This window comes from Lontra canadensis, unplaced genomic scaffold (genome assembly GCF_010015895.1).
Source record: "Lontra canadensis isolate GAN:19392208 unplaced genomic scaffold, GSC_riverotter_1.0 scaffold160, whole genome shotgun sequence".
Lineage (NCBI taxonomy): Eukaryota > Metazoa > Chordata > Mammalia > Carnivora > Mustelidae > Lontra > Lontra canadensis.
Genome location: NW_022631154.1, coordinates 1,380,084 through 1,401,452, shown reverse-complemented (window position 1 = coordinate 1,401,452; position 21,369 = coordinate 1,380,084). Strand labels below are relative to the sequence as shown.

The window sequence follows — 21,369 nt, the reverse complement described above, 5'->3', positions numbered from 1 at the left end:
AGTAATGAGACACTCAGTAGTGTTTCTACCCAATAGTTTTGTGAATTGAAGAATCCCACTTATAGTCTGTTTGCTTCTGAAATATTTCAAGATTTGGCTTTATGCCGTGTTGAGATAAATGAAGAGAACTCTCTGGTAAGTGCAAGCGTATGGATTCTCCGCGTGTCTTCGTTGAGGGAGCACCGGAGTGTCTAGAACCGGCATCCATACAAGCCTCTTGTCCTAAAGGAGTGGAGAGGCTTCCCGTCGTACCCACCCCCCGCCCCCGGCAGATCTGAGGTGACCCCCGAGGAGATGGGAACAGACCCGCGTCGTGAGCCGTCGCCGCCCTGAGGCCACCGTGCGGGAGATGTGAGGGGCGAGCAGGGGACGCAGGCAGCCGCGCTCCCCGGAACCGAGCTCAGCGAGTCCTCGGGCCTCCTGCGGCCACCGCGGGCTGGACGGATGGCGTCCAGGGCATCACCTGGCCCTGGAGAAGCTGCGCGCAGGGGCCAGTGGGCTCCTAGGCCCCTCATAGGCTTTCTCCCTCCTCGTGCGAGGCGCCGCCTTCCTCCTGCTTCCCCGGCGGGTGTACCTCTTGTGCCGCCTCTTCCGCCCGCTTGCCAGGGATGCGCCACAGCCTGCACCAGTCCGGTTCCGAATCGGGCGTGAGTCCTGCCCTTCTCCGGTGGTTACCTTCTTGTCCAATAGTCGCCTGCACGTGCCGGGGGCGTTATTCAGTAACTAGGGCAGTAAATTTACTATGAACCTGAAGAGCCAGCGTATGGATGCTAGTGCGACTTATAAAAACGTTTTCCATTTTTTACATGACTTCACTCTGGAATTCACACGAGCCTTGGGACTCGGAGTGCTTTACGAAACCAGCCTCCAAGTGCGTTTGCCTGCCTCCGGCCTAAAATCAGAGCCAGGGCTCAGACTCGGGCACCTCCGCCCTTGCTGATGGGCTTAACCACCCACCACGCTGCCCCGCCCCGCACTCTGCTGCCGCTTGGGAAACGGGCATTTATTGGTCTCCTGGAACAGACGTGCTTGTTCTCTCTGGTGTCACGTTGCTCTTCCCGGCCACGCGGCCACTCAGTACGTTTGTGGCGGTGTCGGAGGTGACGTTTGCAGATCTCATAAGAAGACGTTTGCAGATCTCATCTGATTTCTGCTGTTAGGCCGGTTTGAACATCTTTAACAGGTTGCTGCCTCGTGTGTGTAAGTTTTGATCCTCATTTTCCAGTCTTGATCTTGGTCGCTTTACATCATTAGGTCAAGTTTTTCAGGAATTCTCATCGTCTTACTGTCCTGTAAGCACCGATTTTAAATGAAATACGGGTCTAGAGCTGATGATTACCAAACCCTAGAGATCTGTGTCTCAGGGATACATCCTTATTCCCCTGAAATATGGAACACTGTTAAGAACGTCTCTGCTTTTCATGAAAAGGGAATTCAAACAGACTTTTAAAGTGAAAAACGAAAACCATCCTGAGTGAAGTTTTATTCCAATCTCCTGTTAATCTTAAGAATGGGCTGCTGGCCTCCCTTACTTTCAGGAAATGAAAAGTGGCTCAGAAGCTAAGTGAGCTAAGCCATTTCTCTCTCAATTGTTTCAGTTTCTCAGGAATTGCTGTACAATGCTGCCAATAACGGTCTCCGGGGATCTGACCCCCATTCCACCTCCCACTGCCTCCTCTGCAGCTCCAGATGCCACCAAAAGAACGAGCTTTGAAGAAAGTGCCTGTACCCTCTTTTACCCTGAGGTGGGTGAGGCCAGGCAGGGTGATTCTCAGGATATCCTGATGATCAAAGGTACAGTTGAAGCCTTCATCAAGACTTTCTTGAAGATGACCAAGAAATGTGGGAAACGTTGCCCAGTAGCCTAGAAACTGAAGACGGGAGCTCAAGAACGGACGGTGCACGCCGTCTGACACACAGTGCAGGATGACCTTCAAGACCCCAGATCCGCTCCTTGAGGGCAGAGACCCGTATGCTGTTTTTATCCACCCCCACCCCCGTGTCTAGCAGAGGACTGAGTGTATAAAGGGGCCTCAGCAAGTGTTAGTTAGTCTATGACCGAGAGAGGGAAGCCTTTACCAAAGTCCTCTCCAGCCTCTCCTTTCCATCGTAGGTAACCTGAGATTGTTGGCTCTTCTTCCCCAGAGTAGTGACAGAGAGTTCACTGATGTCTCAAGCTTCTTGGCCACTGCTGTCTTCTGTCTTGGCTGTGTGTCTGAGTCGGAAATATTTTATCTGTACGGTGTATGAAGTTTGCAGTATTAATACTTACAAAGTTATGTCTTCACCGATGCCTAGGCTTTTACCTCTCAGATATTTTTATTGTGGTATTTAGCTTTTTAATGAAAATCTTACCTGGACCACAATCTCGGGGGGTGGGAGTTATTGTACTGTTGGTTTTTAAAATTCCTTTAGTATTTATTTTTCAGATTCAGCAGTAAACAGTCTTGCTTCTTGATTAGATCTCCCGTTAGTCGTCACTGTGTTTGAGAAATAGGATGTACTATCAGCAGATCAGTTCCCAGACACCTAACGTGTTGCTCTTGAGCAACAGCCCACAGCCCCGTCCTCACCTGAGCAGCGCTTACGGGCCTGTGAAGGAGGTGTACTGTGCTGTGACTTCAGACGCTGTGTAAATAGGACAGCTCGGGGTTTGTTCCATCTCACAGAGAAAGGGACGCACTGGAAATATAGCTCCTTTCAGTTCTTCTGTCCTCAGGTGGTTCTCCATTCGCTTAGTCACGTCTTCTTTCAGGAGTTAACTCTCGTTTAGAAGGACATCTTAAAAATCTCATCTTCAAGTATTTGATTTCTTGTATGTTTTATGTTTCTAGTTCTATGTAAGGCTTTTAATTTGTAATTTCCTTTCTAGTTAAAAGTGAACATTTCGCAGTACTGCTAGTTTTTTTTGATAGACAGGAGATGGACATTCATTATTCTCACAGCTGGCTTTTTTGGTTACAAGGAATACAGTATCAGAACCAAGTATGTTTTATCCAGAAAAATAATCCTTCTTGAACAACGTACTTTTCTCTCAAGTCGGAAGTGTGTTAAATTCTGCTGCATTGATTTCAGGTTTTGGCAAAAAGTATTTGACTTTTTGAAAGGAAATTGTTTCTTTGTCTTTATGAGCTCCTATGTACATAAACCAAGGAACCTTACGTGTACAGCTTTAAAGTAGGTTTTTGCTGTATCCATAGACAAATTAGTCACCAGTTCTCCCTGAATATGCTGTAGAGGAAACACACAGACTAGGAAAGTGACTTTTGTGGAGTAGATAGGACGTTCGGGTGTGAGGTCTGACTCTGATGCTCACCTCTGATTCTGGTAAATGAAATAAATGCTCAGGGTGGACCTGCTTTCTCACATTAAGTCATTCCTAATTAATTGCATTATAAATGTTCTTTGTCAGTTCATATGATGAACTTGAGTTGATAATGGGGGACAGATGTGATTAGAATATTGCTAATGACCTTTATCAGTAACTGTCTTCACGTGTGTCATAGTAGTGATACATAAGAACTAAACCGTATCCTCTGCTCGTTCTTCCACTGAAACGAGTTTTCCGCTCTGTTAAGGAACAGGAGACACTCATGTGTATGAGACTGTGAACCTGTGTCCAGAGCACACAGGTGGCTTGTCCTCTGCGTGCTCTACACTTATCGCCAGCTCAGAGTCCTGTTACTGCAGGGAATGGCTGTGACGACGACTAAAATATGACAGTTCTGACCCAGAATGGTTTGACTTCAGTTTTAGACTTGAATTTTCCTGTGGTTTCTGTCTTTTCCCTCTCTCTCTAGGTTCCCAGCCGACGTCAGAGAAGTCTTGCCAGCGGGTGTCCGAGAGCACAAACTGCAGCCCTGCCCGAAAGCGGTCTTCATCTGAGAGTACTTCTTCGACAGGCAAGTACTGTGTGTTTTACCAGACTTCACTGAATTTCCCGTCTGTTACTTGTGAACAGACTTACGATATGATACTGTGAACTTTTACAACGTAAATTACAATTTGTGCTTACGTGCAATGTTGCAGAAAAAAGCAGAAGTGGTCACGGATGTGTGAGTGAGCAGAGTGTGCACTGGACCGCAGTCCCGCTCCCCCACTCGTGCTGCTTCCGCGCATGTGGGCTCACGCACACGGGTGCCGTGGCTCTGATGGGGGCTGGGGGCACAGTTCTAAATGACTGGGACAAGAGTAGGCAGGCACAGAAATAGAGGTTTTAAAAGTTGGGTTGAGGTGCAAGAGTGTGCAGTGTTATAGGGCATGTGGATTGGAACTCTTTAATAAGGACGTGGCTGCGTATGTAAAATGGCCTTAGTAAAGCCGTAGTTTCCAAAGTAGCATTTACAGATCTCTGAGATACACAAAACAATTTATGGGGTTGTAAGAAGAATCTCTGTTCATCTTTATTTCTAACCTCAACTTTTAAAATGTGTAATGTTTACATATTTTAAGTATGTATAACCTCTTAATACAGTATATCATATTCGTGTAATTCATACATGGATTTTTTTTTTTTTTTAGTTTTTTTTAATTTACTTATTTGACAGACAGAGATCACAAGTAGGCAGAGAGAGAGGAAGGGAAGCAGGCTCCCCGCTGAGCAGAGAGCCCGATGCGGGGCTCGATCCCAGAACCCTGGGACCATGACCTGAGCCGAAGGCAGAGGCTTAACCCGCTGAGCCCCCCAGGAGCCCCACATGCATGGATTTAGATGATGCTCTCAGTTTTTCCTTTTTACTGATTGTGTGTTTTTATAAACAAAAACAAAGCTAGAGGGCTATATCTATATGTAAAAATTACAGGTATATGTACAGCTATCTTATGTATAAGATATACAAATATCTTATAGTTGTCTGTCCTCTGTCTGAGGGGAAAAAGTCCTCTCTAATCCATCAGTGTCATCAGGAGAGGTGGGCAGTGGTAGGATCATTCTAGGCAGTGGCAGTAACATGTGGAAAGGGGACAATAATGAGTTGAAGAAATTAAATAAACGAGCCAGTGTGGTTAGGGTAAAGGGACTGAAGGTGAGGCTGGGAAGGCAAGTAGGGAACCTTAATAATAACAGGAGCCACTGAAAATTGTAGACAAGGAAGTGCATACCATTTCTTGGCTTTCCCTCCTGTATTTTGATTGGTAGATCACTTTGACTTAACGGTCAGAAATTGAATTCCTTCATCAGGTCAAGGCCACCCTGTCAGATGCTTGTTGAATTTATCCAATGATGAGTTTCAACATATTTGAAGCTTCTTATTAGCAGCATTTTGCCAGTGGTACATTGAACTTGGGTATCCGTGAGGACTTTGTCTCTCAGGGTGCTGTTTTCATACTGCTTCAGGGAGACTCTTAGGGAGTGGCTGCTGTTGATGGTGTGGACCTAAACCAGGGTTTAGCAGTCTGCGGCCTATGGACCGGATGTGATTCAAGGCTTCCTTTAATGCAGCCCTCAGCTGAAAATCTTTTTTACTTTTTTATTTTTTTTTAAAGATTTTATCTATTTAGAGAGAGAGCCCTAGCGGGGAGAGGGGAGTGGGAAAGGGAGAGAATGTCCACCGGGCTCCCCACTAACCCAGAGCCTGATACAGGGCTCGATTCCACAACCCTGAGATCATGACCTGAGCCAAAAACTGAGAGTTGGACACTTAACTGACTGAGCCACCCAGATGTCCCTATTTCTGTTTTTTGGGTTTTTTTTTAAGATTTTATTTATTTATTTGACAGACAGAGATCACAAGTAAGCAGAGAGGCAGGCAGAGAGAGAGGCGGGGAGAGCAGGTTCCCTCCGAGCAGAGAGCCCGATGTGGGGCTCGATCCTGGGACCCTGGGATCGTGACCTGAGCCGAAGGCAGAGGCTTTAACCCACTGAGCCACCCCGGAGCCCCCCTATTTCTGGTATTTTTTAAAGGATCGCTTAAAAAGATAGAGGAGGAAAGAAAAAGTGTATGTGAGACATTATATGTGTCCTCGAAAACCTAAAATATTTACCATTGAGATTTTTACAGAAACAGTTTGCCAACGCCTGAAAAGAAAGAATAAGATTTCAAGGAGATAGCCACAAAGAAAATCACCAAAATATTTTACTTTAGTAAATAAAAGAAATAATACCCAGGTCCATGAAGTTACTCTTACCGTAAGACCATTTTATTCATTCGAATAAATATTTGTTGAGAGTGACTGGTACTGGGCATCGGAGATACACACCTGAGTAAGATGAGGCTCCTCCCCTCCAGGGTGCAGACATGGTCACCAGAGAAGGGCATGTGACATCCTTTAGCAGACCAGTGCGCAGAACACGGTGACACACAGAGGAGCTCCAGCGCTTAACGTGTGCGTGACTCAAGAAGACTTCCTGGAAGCTGTGACACATAAACTACTGTCGTTTGTGTCGACACGTGGGACAGAGTGAAGGGTGGGCATGTGTTAACACAAAGAGAGGCACAGAACCGTAGCAGAGAGTGCTGGTTTTGGAGAGCAGCGCGTTGTGTGATGTTCCCGGCGTGTGCGGGAGATGATGTGACTGCGGCGGAGAGCGAGGCTGCAGAAGTCGCAGGGGGCCCCTGTAGGGCGCAGGCTATTTTGTTGTTTGTTTGTTTGTTTCATTTGAAGGCCTTGAGTCTTTGCTGTAGAGGCAGTTGGGAGCCAGTGAAGGATTTTGAACAGGAAAGATAAAAACTATTTGATATATTGTATAATTCAGTATTGGATAGACTTTGTGGTGCTGAAAAAGGCCCAGAATTTCAGGGACTGGAGACAACAAAGTCTTCCTTTTGTTCCTACCCTGTGACCGTTGCGGGTCCTCTGGGTGTCGTCTTCCTTCCAGGCCCCTGCCTGCCCGGCAGAGCCTCTGTCTGCAGTGTTGCTGGTCTTGTGAGGAGGGGTGAGGGATATAGGAAAGCCCTGAGCAGCTCTTACAGTTTCTGCCCACGTTTCAGGGCTAAAGCAGGGGGCGAGGGTAAGTCTTCTGCGGAGGAGGAGTGGGGGGTATGATGTTACGGAAGGCGGCGGGGGGGCGGCAAGGACTGGTCCCAACAGCACGGTCTGCCGCACACCCATTTTGGAAAAGCTCTACAGGATTCCAGCGTGGACAGTGGAATGGGATGAGAAACGCGCAAAGAAATTCATAGGTAATGGCTTCGGATTTGGACATGTTCGATTTGAGCAGCGTTTGGGCTGTTGACGTGAAGGTGTTGGTTAGCCATTTGGAAGTGGTGGCTGGTAGTTTGAGGGGGATATCTGGAGGAGATGTGGACCTAGCAGAAAGCATAGGAAGTTTAATCTGGCAGTGAGTGAGCTAACCCAGAGAGGATGGCAAGAATGCAGATTTAAGAAACATTTGCATTGGAGGGAAGTGGAGGGAAAGATGTCAGTGATGACATAAAAGTTTTAAATAGATTTTTTTATATAGAAAAATCAAAAAGTACAAGAAGCCTCTTAATGTCAGATGTCACAAAGAGGCCAAGAAAAATTAGGACAGAAAAGGGTTAATAATTGGGAAAATGATTTTTATAGAACTAGTTTGCAAGTGGAGAGTTAGAGCAGTTTGGCTCCTCAAGAGGAGACTGCTAGAATTCAAGTGGCCTTGGTCTAAATTCGAGCTCTTTAATTCCAGCAACGAGGTAAATGAGATGTACTGAGCAGACAAACTTCTTGCTACCTAAGACTAAAAATACGAGATAAAATTCAGAAAACGTTTCTTAAAACATTGCTGAACTTTGAAATCAATAGGAAACCAGAAGTTGTAGAAAGCTTGACTCAACAGAACTGAAGAGTGTTAGAAGCCCTTGCCATCCGCCTGACTCCTGGTGGCAGATAGCCTGAGCGGCACAGAAGTTCAGGTCAGGTTTCCCCGCATAAATGTGGCGTTTACCAGGGTAAGAGCAAATGGAAACAAACCCATCCCAGAAGAAGGCGGTTCCTCATTTCAGTTTGGCTTTGGGCAGAGCAGGAAAGGAGCTTCTCTCCACAAGCTCGTTCTCATCTCCTGTCTCACGTGCACTTTTTTTTTTTTTTAAGATTTTATTTATTTATTTGACAGAGAGTGAGAGAAAGCATGAGTTGGGGGAGGGGCAGAGGGGGAGGGCGAGGGAGAAACAGACTCCCCACTGAGCAAGGAGCCTGACTTGGGGCTTGATCCTGAAATCCCGACCTGAGCCAAAGGCGGCTGCTTCCCACCTCCCTGCATGAGCCACCCAGGCACTCCTCACATGCGGACTGATAACTGCCTGTGGGACGCAGGAAAAAACTAACGAAAATGTGTTGTTGAGTGGTAGTGCCCTGAGTTCCTTCCAGAGCCAAAGGAAGATTTAATTCCTATTTAGTATAAACCCGAGTGTTTTCAGTGAGTATATCCTCAGTCTCAGTTCACCTAGCATTCTCATTTCTCCAGCAGCACAAGAGTGACAGCCTTTATTTTGCATTCAGAAAGCAGATCACTGAATCAGAACTATGTCCTAACCTTCGAGTTGTAGACAAAGAAATGAAAATGTGTAGAGACCATCTGTTTAGTAATTGAGATATATAAACGACTGAATAAATACAATTTTGTACAAGACACCTTATGGTCCATCCTTGAACTAATCCAAAGGGGTAAATACACTAAAGGGCTAATACATAAGAATATTATTTCACTGACATCGCGGCAGTCATCATTATGAAAGCTGTTGTCTGTGACCTTAGCAGAATCTATTGGGAAACATGACAGTAGCCCGCCTAGACTGACTGATGGTGTGGACGCTGGGAGCCAAGGGCAGATGTTGTCAGAGAGAGCCAGGTGGCATGTGTCCTGCCTTTTCCAGCCCATACTTGGAAATCAGCATGTTCTTTCTTCCGTGGGATTCTTTTTGCTAGAAGGAACTCACTGAGGGCAGCTCCTATTCAAGAGGAGGAAAATTAGATCTACCACCTGATGGGAGAGAAAGCAGAAGACTCGGGTGCAGGTTGTAATAGCTCTGCAAGCAGTCAGACTGCTGCTTCGGGGCTGGGAGATGAGGTTGGCTTAGCGTCGAGTGGCTGTGGTGGCACGACGGGAAGCAGATCAGTTCAGGAGCCGGACTCCCATGAGACCACGTTTTCTGGTGTGTGGGGAGGAAAGCGGAGGAATAGTAGGTGATGTGGCCTGAGCGTGGCTGACAGAGCTGCTGCTGTCGGGTTGGTGGCGCTGGTGCATGATGTTGGGGAGGCGGCTTTCCGGTATCCCCGCTGCGTTCAGTAGTCTGGAGGAGCAGGGTTGAAGGAGAAGGTAATGACTTGGGTTGTGACTGAGAGTTTGAGAAATCGGTGAAACATGCAAAAGTTGAGAAGTAGAAAAGCAAGCTTTGTTCGGAAGGTAGAACTTGGGGCATGGTCAGAACGGAGGTGGTGGTGAATAAATTGCCAGAAAGTGTGGAGAGTTCAACAAGGAAAGCACCTGTGCCAGACAGAGTGAGAAAATGCTCACGGGCACCAGCCGGTGTCGGAAGGAGGCGGTTCTCATTGTGGTCAGCTTCAGATAAAATTGAAGATCGGGACATGTACTCGGATCATTGAAACTGCGAGAATAAACATGGGGCGGGGGGGGGGGAGGTAAGTATGAAAGGTAAAGACAGTGCTGGGGGTTAGGGACCTCTGCAGTTAAATCTGATAAAGTTGCAAGTAATTGGAAGATAATCCAAGTGTATTCTCAGAGAAACCGTGGAGGCCAGATTTTAAGAAGTGGTGATATTTGGAGCGCCTGGGTGGCTCAGTGGGTTAAGCCGCTGCCTTCGGCTCAGGTCATGATCTCAGGGTCCTGGGATCGAGCCCCACATCGGGCTCTCTGCTCGGCTGGGACCCTGCTTCCTCCTCTCTCTTCCTGCCTCTCTGCCTGCTTGTGATCTCTCTCTGTCAAATAAATAAAATCTTTAAAAAAAAAAAAAAAAGAAGTGGTGATATTTAATGGCTCTGAGAATTTGAAATTTGAAAAATCCTGAATTTAAACAAGACTACTGGATATCACCTGAAGGGAGTTATTGGTAATTTGAGAAAAATTCCAGTGTGGTCTGATAAGATCGAATCTAGAATACGCAGGGCTTGAAGGGGTACCTAGAATAGTACCGCATTTTAAACGCACACAGGAAGGAAGTGCATCGATGAGCTTTGGAAAAAAGTATGACCCGTGTTCATTAGTAGTAACCAACTGGCATCTTGGGAAATGGCCCAAGTACGATCTGATGTTTACAAATATTGCGGAACTAAGACGGTTTACCAGGGGAGGGTGAGCATTTCCCATATTCTGTGTAGTCATAAAAAAGTGCGGAGTGGTATTTGAAGAACAAAGATCACCAAGTCATTGGGCCACTAAGATAAGAAGGTTCACCGAAGACCACTTATTTTCCAGTCTTCAGTCAACATGTATTCTTTCTAAACTAGTTTAGACATACGTTTAGTGTTCCAGTTTTAAAGCTTTTCCTAAGAAGTTTCACTTGTATCCTTTGTACTCACAGCATTGTTAGAAAGAGCGCTGAACCAGGAGTATCACCAGCGTCTAACTGGCAAGGCTCCAAACGTAAATGGACCATCAGCTCCGAAGAAATAAGCCATTTCTTTGTGGTTGTGGCTCCTTAGCTCACGTATTGTTAGGGAAGCAGGCCAACTTTGAATTTTTTTTTTTTTTAAGATTTTATTTATTTATTTGACAGACAGAGATCACAAGTAGGCAGAGAGGCAGGCGGAGAGAGGGCGGGGAGCCGGCTCCCTACTGAGCAGAGAGCCCGATGTGGGGCTCGATCCCAGGACCCTGAGATCATGACCTGAGCCGAAGGCAGAGGCTTAACCCACTGAGCCACCCAGGCGCCCCAACTTTGAATTTGTTATGATTACTTTAATATGCCTTATTCAGGAAAATAAACCATCAGCTTGCTTGGGAGAGGCAGATGCATATGGTGTTAGGATGTTTAATCGTGTTAAGAAAACTGGAGCAGTATTCCTTTTCTTTGGTATAAGAAGTTACTTAAATGCCAAGCTGTGTTCAGTTCGTATCTGTGATTTGTCGTCTTCTTTAGTAAACGGAGTTCCCTCCCGAAGCCCAAGACTGCTTGCTTCTGGGGACGACTCTGTGGGGAGTCTGCTGCAGCGAGTGGTCCAGCACGAGGACCAGGAGCCCCTGGAGAAGAACATCGATGCCGGGATCGCGTCTGCCTCAGGGCCCCCTTCCTCCAGCCCAGGACACAGCCACAGCAAGGAGCGAGCCCTGGGGAAGCCAGACAGCCTTCTGGTGCCCGTGGCCCCCAGTGACACTTGCGGTGGCAGCATCTCTCTCCTGTCGGAGAAGCCGCAGAGCAGCTGCTCGCCCCACCACATCAAGAGGAGCGTCGTGGAAGCCATGCAGCGCCAAGCTCGGAAAATGTGCAATTATGACAAAATCTTGGCCACGAAGAAAAACCTGGACCATGTCAATAAAATATTAAAAGCCAAAAAACTTCAAAGACAGGCCAGGACGGGGAATAACTTCGTGAAGCGCAGACCGGGGCGACCTCGGAAATGCCCCCTCCAGGCGGTGGTGTCCATGCAGGCATTCCAGGCTGCCCGGTTTGTCAGCCCCCACTCGACCGAGGGCGAGGAGAGCGTGGCCCTGCCGCTCCGCAGCGACACGGTGACGGACGCCATTGAGGCTGTGGTGCAGAGCGTCACCCTGAGTCCAGAACACAAGAAGGGGCTGAAGCGGAAGAGCTGGCTGTTGGAGGAGCAGGCCAAGAAGAAGCAGAAGCCGTTCCCAGAGGACGAGCAGGAGCGCGGTGTGAGGTAATTGTCCGTGTCCACGGCTTGTCGGAGCAGAGCGGAGTAGCGGCCTATGGACGTAAGGTCCGGGTGCGGCGGGTTCGCGGGTAACCCCGTCGCCCCTCCTGGTGTAAAACCTGCACTCCTCCGGGCTTTCGTTTCAGCGTGTTCTTACTCACGGCTGCCCAAGATTATAGATAATTAAGAAGCACGTGGGATGTAACAGTCCAGTCTGAACCCCCAATTTGCAGAAGAGGAAATCAAGGCCCAGCGAGGTTCTGTTTTGCCCGGCATGCGGCTGTGTTACAGTTACTTTTAGGCTCGCACTGTCTTCTCCGGTTTCTGTCCTGTCACCACATACGCTTTCTGCATGTTACGTTTATTTTCTTCACAGTCTCCTTGTTATGTTCTTTCTTTTTTCTAAAAGATATAGAGCACAGAGCCAAAAATCACTCCCCAAAAGAGCTCTTAATTCTTTTGTTGTATCCAACCAGGTTTTTTCCCTAAAGGTATGTCTGGTAGTTTTAACTGAGATAATACGATACTCCCCATTTTCAAATGACCATTCCGTTATAAACACAGGCTCAGTCATAATCACAGGGCAGTCCCGTTCACAATTAGACAAATACAAATTAAAACTGCCAGACACGTTGTAAGCCTCTTAACATTTATTTTCAAACTGCTCTCTTGAAAGCCACACCTGTTAATAGTTCTACTAACATACAGTGTCATACACTATTTACGCCCACTCTTACCTACCCTGGAAATTATCTTTCTGAAAATCTTTATAAAAATGTCTTCATCGTTCTGATATAGGTGAGATATACTTCATAAATGTTGGTTCCTACTTATTTTAATTTGCACTAATTTGCATATTGGGACATTAGTATTTGTTGATGTACCTTACCTGTTTTTTAAGTACTCATTATATACAGTCAAAATAATAACCCTTAATGTTTTTTGTATGACGTTTGATTTTCTTTATTTTTTTTGCCAAACAACAATGGAACAGTTAGAGTTTATTAGTCTTTTTCTCTACCATCTGCCTGGGCAAATCCTATAGAGAGAGGTTTTTGGTTTTGTTTTTTCAAGGTTTTATTTATTTGACACAGAGATACAGAGTACAAGTAGGCAGAGCAGCAGGCAGAGAGAGAGGGAGGAGCAGGGAGCCCGCTGTGGGGCTCGATCCCAGGACCCTGACATCACGACCCAAGCCAAAAGCAGCCACCTAACTGACTGAGCCACCCAGGTGCCCCGAGAGAGAGGTTTTTCATCTCTCCCTAATGCATACATTTAGGAAAAATACCTTTTTTTCTACAGAATATGTGGGATTGAAATTTCTTTCGTGAGTAGTACGTACTTGTACTACTTTCAGTGAAACGAAAAGCTTACTGATGGAAAAGGTAAGTCTGTTTTCACATGATCTCATTTCCTCTCCAATCCTGTTCTCCTCAAGAGCAGGACTGTGAACCGTACACCACATAGGGGCACCCAGCTGGCCCAGTCAGGGGAGTGTGTGACTCTTGACCTTAGGATCATGAGTTCAAACCCCACTCTTGGGGTAGAGATTACTTCTTTATTTATTTATTTACTTAATTTTTAAAATTTATTTTCAGCGTAACAGTATTCATTGTTTAGAGATTGCTTCTTACACCTGTACAGAGATATGCATCCGCAGAGCTGGGGTCTCAGTAAGTGGTGGTGCCCTATGGTTTTTAACTCTTTTTCTTCATATGTCGCGGAGATCTTGTCATTAGGACATGTCAAATTACCCTACTCCGTGCTAAGAATACAGCATAATTTATTTAACTGTTCTCCTTCAGTGGAGTCCATATTACCTTTACTTCTTTTTTTTTAAGATTTTTATGTATTTATTTGAGAGAGAGCAGGGAGGAGGGGCGGAGGAAGAGTGAGAAGCAGCCCCCCAGCTGAGCAGGGAGCCCACTGTGGAACTTGATCCAGGATCCTGGGATCATGATCCAAACTGAAGGCAGACGCTTAACTAACGAAGCCACCCCAGCACCCTCCCTCCCTGTCACCTTTAGCACACAGCTGCAGCTGGAACTGGCTTTCGACCGAGGCGGGAGCTGGTGCTGTATTTATGACCATTTGTTTGTCAGGTTACGGTTTTATAAGCGTAGCTGGTTTTATGTTGTATGTAGTTTTTACTCTCCATATTCCCACTGAATTATAGTAATTTTTTTTTCCTTTGGAAAGGCAGGAAAATAGAGATTTCATTTTAAAAAGAGATTTAATTTAAACTTTTTAAACATTTTATGTTGTTGGGTCCCAGGGTCCGTTGTTACTGTTTCGGGGCCCGCCAGACTATTTCAGAACCAGTGTTTGTTCATCTTAATCACTGAGGCTTTACAGTACTGAAAAGAGGACGCCTGGGTGATTCAGTCTGTGAGGTGTCTGCCTTCAGCTCAGGTCTTGATCGTGGGGTCCTGGGATCGAGCCCCATGTCAGGCTCCCTGCTCAGCAGGAGGTCTGCTTTCTCCTCTCTGCCCCTCCTCCTCTCCTGTTCTCTTTCTCTCTCTCAAATAAATAATCTTTTTAAAAAACACTGAAAAGAGAATGATTCCTGCCTTCACTGTAGTAAGAAAGTGACAGTTCATGACAATTTGACCATTCATTTTAGGGGAAGGGTAACCTTAAAAATGTGCTTAGGAGAAGAGGGTTTATTCCAGAAAAGCCTTTCTGTTCCAGGAAATTCTAGTATCATAGTCACCAACATTAAACACTTTAATTTTCCACAAAATTACAGTTTAGAATTTGAAGAAATTACGAAGAGGAAGATACAGTTTCTACCCTCAGGAGGAGAGGGGATGTATCACGAGAGGACATACCACAGGAGGTTCCCAGAGACAGCAACAGTTCTTCACCTTTTTTTAAGTAGAACCTGCTATGGTACTTGCTACATAGCAGGGGGTTGTTCATTTACTTATTTAATAACATTTATTGCAAAATTATTTATCCGGCATGCTAAGGGTAGGTAACAATGGTAAGCAAATTTAGATAATTCCCTGCCCTCGGGGATCACGCGGTCGGAGTTCCAGCATGAGTGGTTATTGAGTGTTACGAGAATATATTGTTGAAGTGATTGATCTCGGTTTCCTGTGGAAGTAACGATGAAATTTAAAGGATCAAGGCTAAACAAACGTTACAGGCTGAGTATGAAAAGGCATGGCAGGTTCAAGGAGGTGAAAGAAAGCTTCTGTTGCCAAAACACAGAGCTATTTAGAGTCGTATGGTCTAGGGCCTAGGGAATGAGTCTGAAGAAGGTTGTAGGGACCAGATCATGCAGAGAGCTTTGTTCGCCACGTTAGAGTTTGGACACTATTTGTTGATTAATAACAAAGCAGATTGCAAAAGGATAATATAATGGTTATGAGCTGGGTTGTAGAATCAGAACCGGGTTCAAATCCTGGTTCTAGAAGGAAAAAAGAGAAATTGTAAAAAACTAGGTAAAACATAAAATCATAACATGGGGCGCCTGGGTGGCTCAGTCGTTAAGCCTCTGCCTTCAGCTGAGGTCATGATCCCAGGGTCCTGGGATCGAGCCCCACATCAGGCCCCTGCTCAGCAGGGAGCCTGCTTCTCCCTCCCCCACTCCCCCAGCCTATGCTCCCTCTCTCGCTGTGTCTTTCTCTGTCAAATAAATAAAAATAAAATCTTTTTAAATAAAATCATAATAAAAATATTAAAAATACTTAGAACTGAATAATTGCTCTGCTGCATGTTAAAACTTGCGGGATGTATCTTGAAGACGTGCCTAGAGAGAGACTCACAGCCTTTAAGGCTTATATTATTATCTTTTTAATGCTGAAACTTCATGAACCAAGAGGCCAGTTAAGAAATGAGAAAAGAGGGATGCCTGGGTGGCTCAGTGGGTTAAGCTGCTGCCTTTGGCTCAGGTCATGATCCCAGGGTCCTGGGATCGAGTCCCGCATCGGGCTCCTTGCTCAGCAGGGAGCCTGCCTCTCTCTCCGCCTCTCTGCCTGCTTGTGTGTTTTCTCTCTCTCTCTCTCTCTCTGACAAATAAATAAATAAATAAAATCTTGAAAAAAAAAATGAGAAAAGCAAGAGAGCAAGCCCCAAAATGGTCAATGAAGGCGATGGAAACATACACATTAAGTTAGCAGAGCCACCTGTGTTGTTACATGTTGCTGTACTTACCTCCTTTGTACTATTGTGCACTCATCCATTGTTTGCATACAATATAGTTTTTTCATTTTACTGTCGAGTTATTTCCACATTGAGGTTATTATCTAAAAATGTTGCTCTTAATATTCCTTTAATGTCCACTGATGGATATGGGCACTCATTTCTTTAGGGTACAGTCCAAGGAATGGAATTAATGAATAAACTAAAAGTTTTGTCCCAAGACTTAATTTTAGGCTATGGTGTATTAAGCTAGTGTGGAGTAGCTGCGAGAAACAGATCCTTGTATGTACGTACGCAACCTTGCTGAATGACAGAGGTGACACTGCATATCAGTAGAGACAGAAAACACTATTTAATGGATCGTGCCCTAAATGTTGATGTCACAGTAGTAATGGAAATGAAATTGGTTTCTGTCTTTTTTGTGTTTTTTAAGATTTTATTTATTTATTTGACAAGAGAGAAAGAGAGAGAGAGATCACAGGTAGACAGAGAGGCAGGCAGAGAGTGAGAGGGAAGCAGGCTCCCTGCTGAGCAGAGAGCCCGATGCGGGGCTCGATCCCAGGACCCTGGGATCATGACCTGAGCCGAAGGCAGAGGCTTTAACCCACTGAGCCACACAGGTGCCCCTGTCTTTTTTTTTTTTTTTTTAAGGAGAGTGAGCAAGAACAAAAGAGAGCATGGGAGGGGGGTGGTAACAGAAGGAGAGCAAGGGACTCTGGGATCACGACCTGAGCCAAAGGTAGGTACTCATCCCTCAGAGCCACCCAGGCACCCCAAAATTGGTTTCTGTCTTACCCTGTATACAAAAATTAAATCCCAGTTGACTAAATCTGTGTTAAAAGCAAAATTTTAAGCTTTCAAAGGCTAATAGATGGAAAGAGAAAAATTTCACAACCTTGTTGTCAGGAAGGCTTTCATAAACAAGATACCAAAAGCAGTAACCATACAGGTAAAGACTGGTATCTTAGATTGTATTAAAACTAAGAATTTCTGGGGTGCTTGGGTGGCTCAGTGGGTTATGCCTCTGCCTTCGGCTCAGGTCATGATCTCAGGGTCCTGGGATCGAGCCCTGCATCGGGCTCTCTGCTCAGCGGGGAGCCTGCTCCCCGCCGCCTTGGCCTACTTGTGTTCTCTCTTTCTGCCAAATAAATAAAAAAACTCTTTAAAAAAAAAAACAAAAAACTAAGAATTTCTACTCACCAAACATCATTGTGACAAATACATAAAGACTTGCTACAAAGTGGAAAATTTATAACACTTGTAATGTGTATAGTTTGGGCATCCAGAATATATAACAAGAACAGCAACAAAAATGTATTATCAACAAACCCTATATAATCTAGCAGTTCCCCTTTAGAAGAACTCTTGCCCAACAATCACCAGAAAACACTTTTTGGAAAGGTAGTAGCAAGATTGGTTATAATGTATAGAAAATGGAAATATCCAAGATTACTATGAAATAGAATAAGTATATAGTAGGTTTTCACACAATGGAATATGATATGGAAATAAAAGTAATGAATTACAGCTGATATGTAATATTGATGGATAAGCCTTAGAAACATTAAATTACAAAAAAAAAGCAAGCCTCTAAAAATGATTTACTAGCTGGTACTATTTTTATAAAGAAAAAGAAAACAATGGTGGATACCGAACAAAATACCGTACTGATGTAGATCAATATATCATAAAACCATATTTTGTCTTGTTTATTCATTTATTTATTTTAGAGATACAGCATGCACATGAGTGGAGGGGGGTAGATGGTAGAGATGCAGAGGAGAGAGAATCTTAAGCAGGTTTCGTGCCCAACATAGAGCCCCACGAGGGGCTTGATCTCATGACCCTAAGGTCATGACCTGAGCCAAAATCAAGAGTCTGGCACTAAACTCGGGACTCAGTCTCATGACTCTGAGATCAGGACCTGAGCCAAAACCAAGAGTCGGGTGCTTACCCTACCTGAGCCACCCAGGTGCCCTTGAAATATTCAGTGTGAAAGCCATTAGTCATAGGTGTCCAGATGGGGCATGGAAACCATGGCGGCCCTGAGTTTGATGTTAGAGACCAAATGGAGTGAGGAGTAGGGCCCTGGGAAAGGGGGTGAGGGCGAGCATCAACGCAGCCTGGAGTGTCAGAGCCTGAGTCGAATGAGATGCACAGTCTGTAGAGGGAGGGTACAGGGGTACAGGGGTGGCCTTGTTGCTCAAGCGTCGGGCTCTTGATTTTGGCTCAGGTTATGAGCTCAGGATCATTGGATCCAGCCCCATGTCAGGCTGCGTGCTCAGCAGGGAGTCTGCTTCTCTCTCTCTCTTCCCCTCTGCCCCTGCCCCCACTCACACACACTTTCTCATTCTGTCTAATAAATAAATAAATCTTTTAAAAAGAGTGAGTGAGTGCCTGGTGTTGGATATAGATAGCAGCAGGGTTAGGAAGTGGTCCATCCCAGACTTCATTAATAAGAATTTTTAAAATTCTGTGGTTCAGCATTTGCATTTCTTGTAAGCTGTCATGGTAATTCTGCTGTGTGTGGTCTAGGGACAGCACCTGGGGAAGCATAGCACTGGGAGAATTTCTACATGTCGGTGATAAGCATGAAAGCAGAAAACATTTTTTATTGCAGAAGAAATAAGATAAAGAAAAAAGATAAAGACAGAAATAGAAATGAATTTGCCTGGAAAGGAGAAGAGTAAAAAATAAACATTAAATGATTAAATATATAAGAACAGGTAAAAAGGGTAAATAATAAATTGACTGGTTAGGTGAATGGATGGGTAAGGTAGATCCTACAACAAGTATGATGCATCCCAGTTATGCAAGACTTGGCAGACTGTCAGAAGTCAGGTAACATTATTCAGGACATCCAAAAGGCTAAAGAAGAAAAATCACACAAATACCAGTAAAAGAAGAAACATAATTTCACAGACTCTAACACGTGTTTGTGATAGGAACTCCCAGCGGTCTGTGACCAGAAAGAACTAGCTCAGCATGATAAAGACCATGAACCAAAACCCAGAGCAGACAACCCGGTGTGAGAGGCTGAGAGCTTTCCCCTGAGGCCGGCGACAGGGGTAGGTGCCCGCCTGTGCCACTTAAGGTCAGCTTAGCTTTAAAATTCCCAACTGGAACTGTCAGGCAAGAAAAAGAAATTAAAGTAAAAAATGTTTTGCAAAGTAAAACATTGTAAAGATAAAAATAAAATTAGCTCTGTTCACAGATGCCGTGATCTTATATGCCGGAAATCTTGACGATCTCTCACAAAACTGGTAGGGCTCTGAACACGTTCAGCAAGTTGAGAATCAGAATCCGCACCCACAGTCAGCTGTGTTTCTGTGACCCAGCGATTTTTCCAAAAAGAAGTTAAGAAGTCTATTCTTCTCATGGTAGCGTCAAGAAGAATAGAATAGGGGCACCTGGGTGGCTCAGTGGGTTAAGCCTCTGCCTTCGTTTGACTCAGGTCATGGTATCAGGGTCCTGGGATCGAGCCCCACATCGGGCTCTCTGCTCAGCGGGGAGCCTGCTTCCTCCTCTCTCTCTCTACCTGCCTCTCTGCCTACTTATGATCTCTGTCTGTCAAATAAATAAATTAAATCTTAAAAAAAAAATGAAGAAGAAATAGTTAAGAATAAATTTAGAAAGGCAAAATTTGTATGTTGAAAACTACAGAAGCGGACTCCCAGATGTCTCGGTTAAGCGTAGGCCTTTGGCTCAGGTCATGATGCCAGGGGCCTGGGATCAGGTTCCACGTCAGGCTTCCCTGCTCCTCCTTTGCTTGTCCTCCCACTCTGTCTCTCTCTCTAAAATAAGTAAAATCTTTAAGTAAATAAATAAATAAAAGAAGGAAGGAAGGAAGAAAAGAAATTTCTACAAAGCATAGTTCAGGGGAACGGAAGATGTGAACACACGGAAAGACAGCATGTACTCATGGCCTAGAAGACCTGATGTTGTTGAGATACCAGAACTACCCAAAGTGATCTACAGGTTTAGTGCAAAATCCCAGTGATGTTTTCTGTGAAATAGAAAAATCCATCCTAAAATTCATCAGGAATCTCAAGGGGTCCCAAACAGCCAAAACAGTCTTGAAAAAGAATGAAATTAGAGAACTGACTCCTCAAGACTTTTTCTTTTTCTCACCTGTTTGCATTGGCTAGAACTTGCTTTGATGCTGAATATATGATGAGAGCAGACAATTTCCTTGTCCTTGATGCTGGGGAAACTGTATTTCTTTGGCTCATACTCACTACTGAAAGACTCTGGAGGAAATTCCCTGCCATGTTGTAGCTTCGGTTGCAGGGTCCCTAGCCAGTCTGTTTGCTTATGTTTGTTTTACTTATAACTTCTAGTGTTTTTCATTTACTTAGTGGATGGATGAGTGGCAGTATCCGTTCCATCTTTGCCTGGAACTGGGATTGACTTAATTTTCTTTTAAAGATTTTATGTATTTATTTGACAGAAATCACAATTAGGCAGAGAGAGGGAGAAGCAGGCTCCCCGCTGAGCAGAGAGCCCGATGCGGGGCGCGATCCCAGGACCCTGAGATCGTGACCTGAGCCGAAGGCAGAGGCTTAACCCTCTGAGCCACCCAGGCGCCCCTTAATTTTTTTTTTTTTTTAAGATTTTATTTACTTGAGAGAGAGCGCACGCATGTCAGCGCGAGTTGGGGAGGGGGCAGAGGAAGTAGGAGCAGCCGACTCCCTGCTGAGCCCAGCCTGGACCCACAGATGGCACCGCACTGGCTGCCCAGGTGCCCCGGAAATCAACCTAATTTTTGAAGGCGTTTTTGATTCACTTAGAATTCTGTTTGAATAGTCTTTTCCTCCTTCCCCTCCTTCTCCCTCCTCCTCCAGCACTTACAGATGTGTTATCGTTGCCTTATGGCTCGCCTTTGCTTCAGCCGCGACGTCTGCACTCGTTCTTACTTTTGTGTCCTGTATGGGTCGTATTTTGTCCTCTCGCTTTTTAAATTTTCTTGAGTAATTTTTAGCAATTTACTATGCTATGCCTTGTTTTTTTTTTATTTTGTTTTTTTGTTTCTGTTTTTTAGTTTATATTGTTTATGGTTTGTTTAGCTTCTTGGAACTTTGACTTTATACTTTTTATCAAATCTGGAAAATATCTGGCCATTCACGCTTGGGTTTTTTCACTGTGAATTTCTTTACGTTGTAAATGTTGCATCATCGTGTGTCGGGCTTTTTGTTCTTTCCCAGATGCTCAGGGGCTCTGGTAGGCAGTTTAGGTATTTGTGGTTCGGCTGATTCCTTTGAAGACTGTTTTTAAGCTTCACTGGCGCTGGTCTTTATTCTGGGGGTACTTGAGCTGTGCGGAAGTGGGCGACTCTACTCTCGGGGGGGTGTGCGGGATGTCCTAGTCCCGGGCACTGTCCTCCCATGGTGCCTCGCGGAGGCTCCTGCCGCCGTGTGTGAGCTCTGCGGGCTGTTGAGGTTCCGGACAGGAGCCGCTCGCTCTTTGTCCGGC

The 21,369-nt window shown here is 45.1% G+C and overlaps 1 protein-coding gene across 1 annotated transcript in view; it reads left to right on the top strand.

Annotated features, from left to right (window-relative positions):
* The window catches only part of ASH1L (ASH1 like histone lysine methyltransferase), a 181,233-nt gene that overhangs the window by 82,036 nt on the left and 77,828 nt on the right, over nucleotides 1-21,369 (top strand). Inside the window, exons 3-4 of the mRNA XM_032845040.1 lie at nucleotides 3,801-3,902; nucleotides 11,016-11,754. Of these exons, the coding sequence (XP_032700931.1) occupies nucleotides 3,801-3,902; nucleotides 11,016-11,754 (841 nt within the window). The remainder of the gene's footprint in view (nucleotides 1-3,800; nucleotides 3,903-11,015; nucleotides 11,755-21,369) is intronic.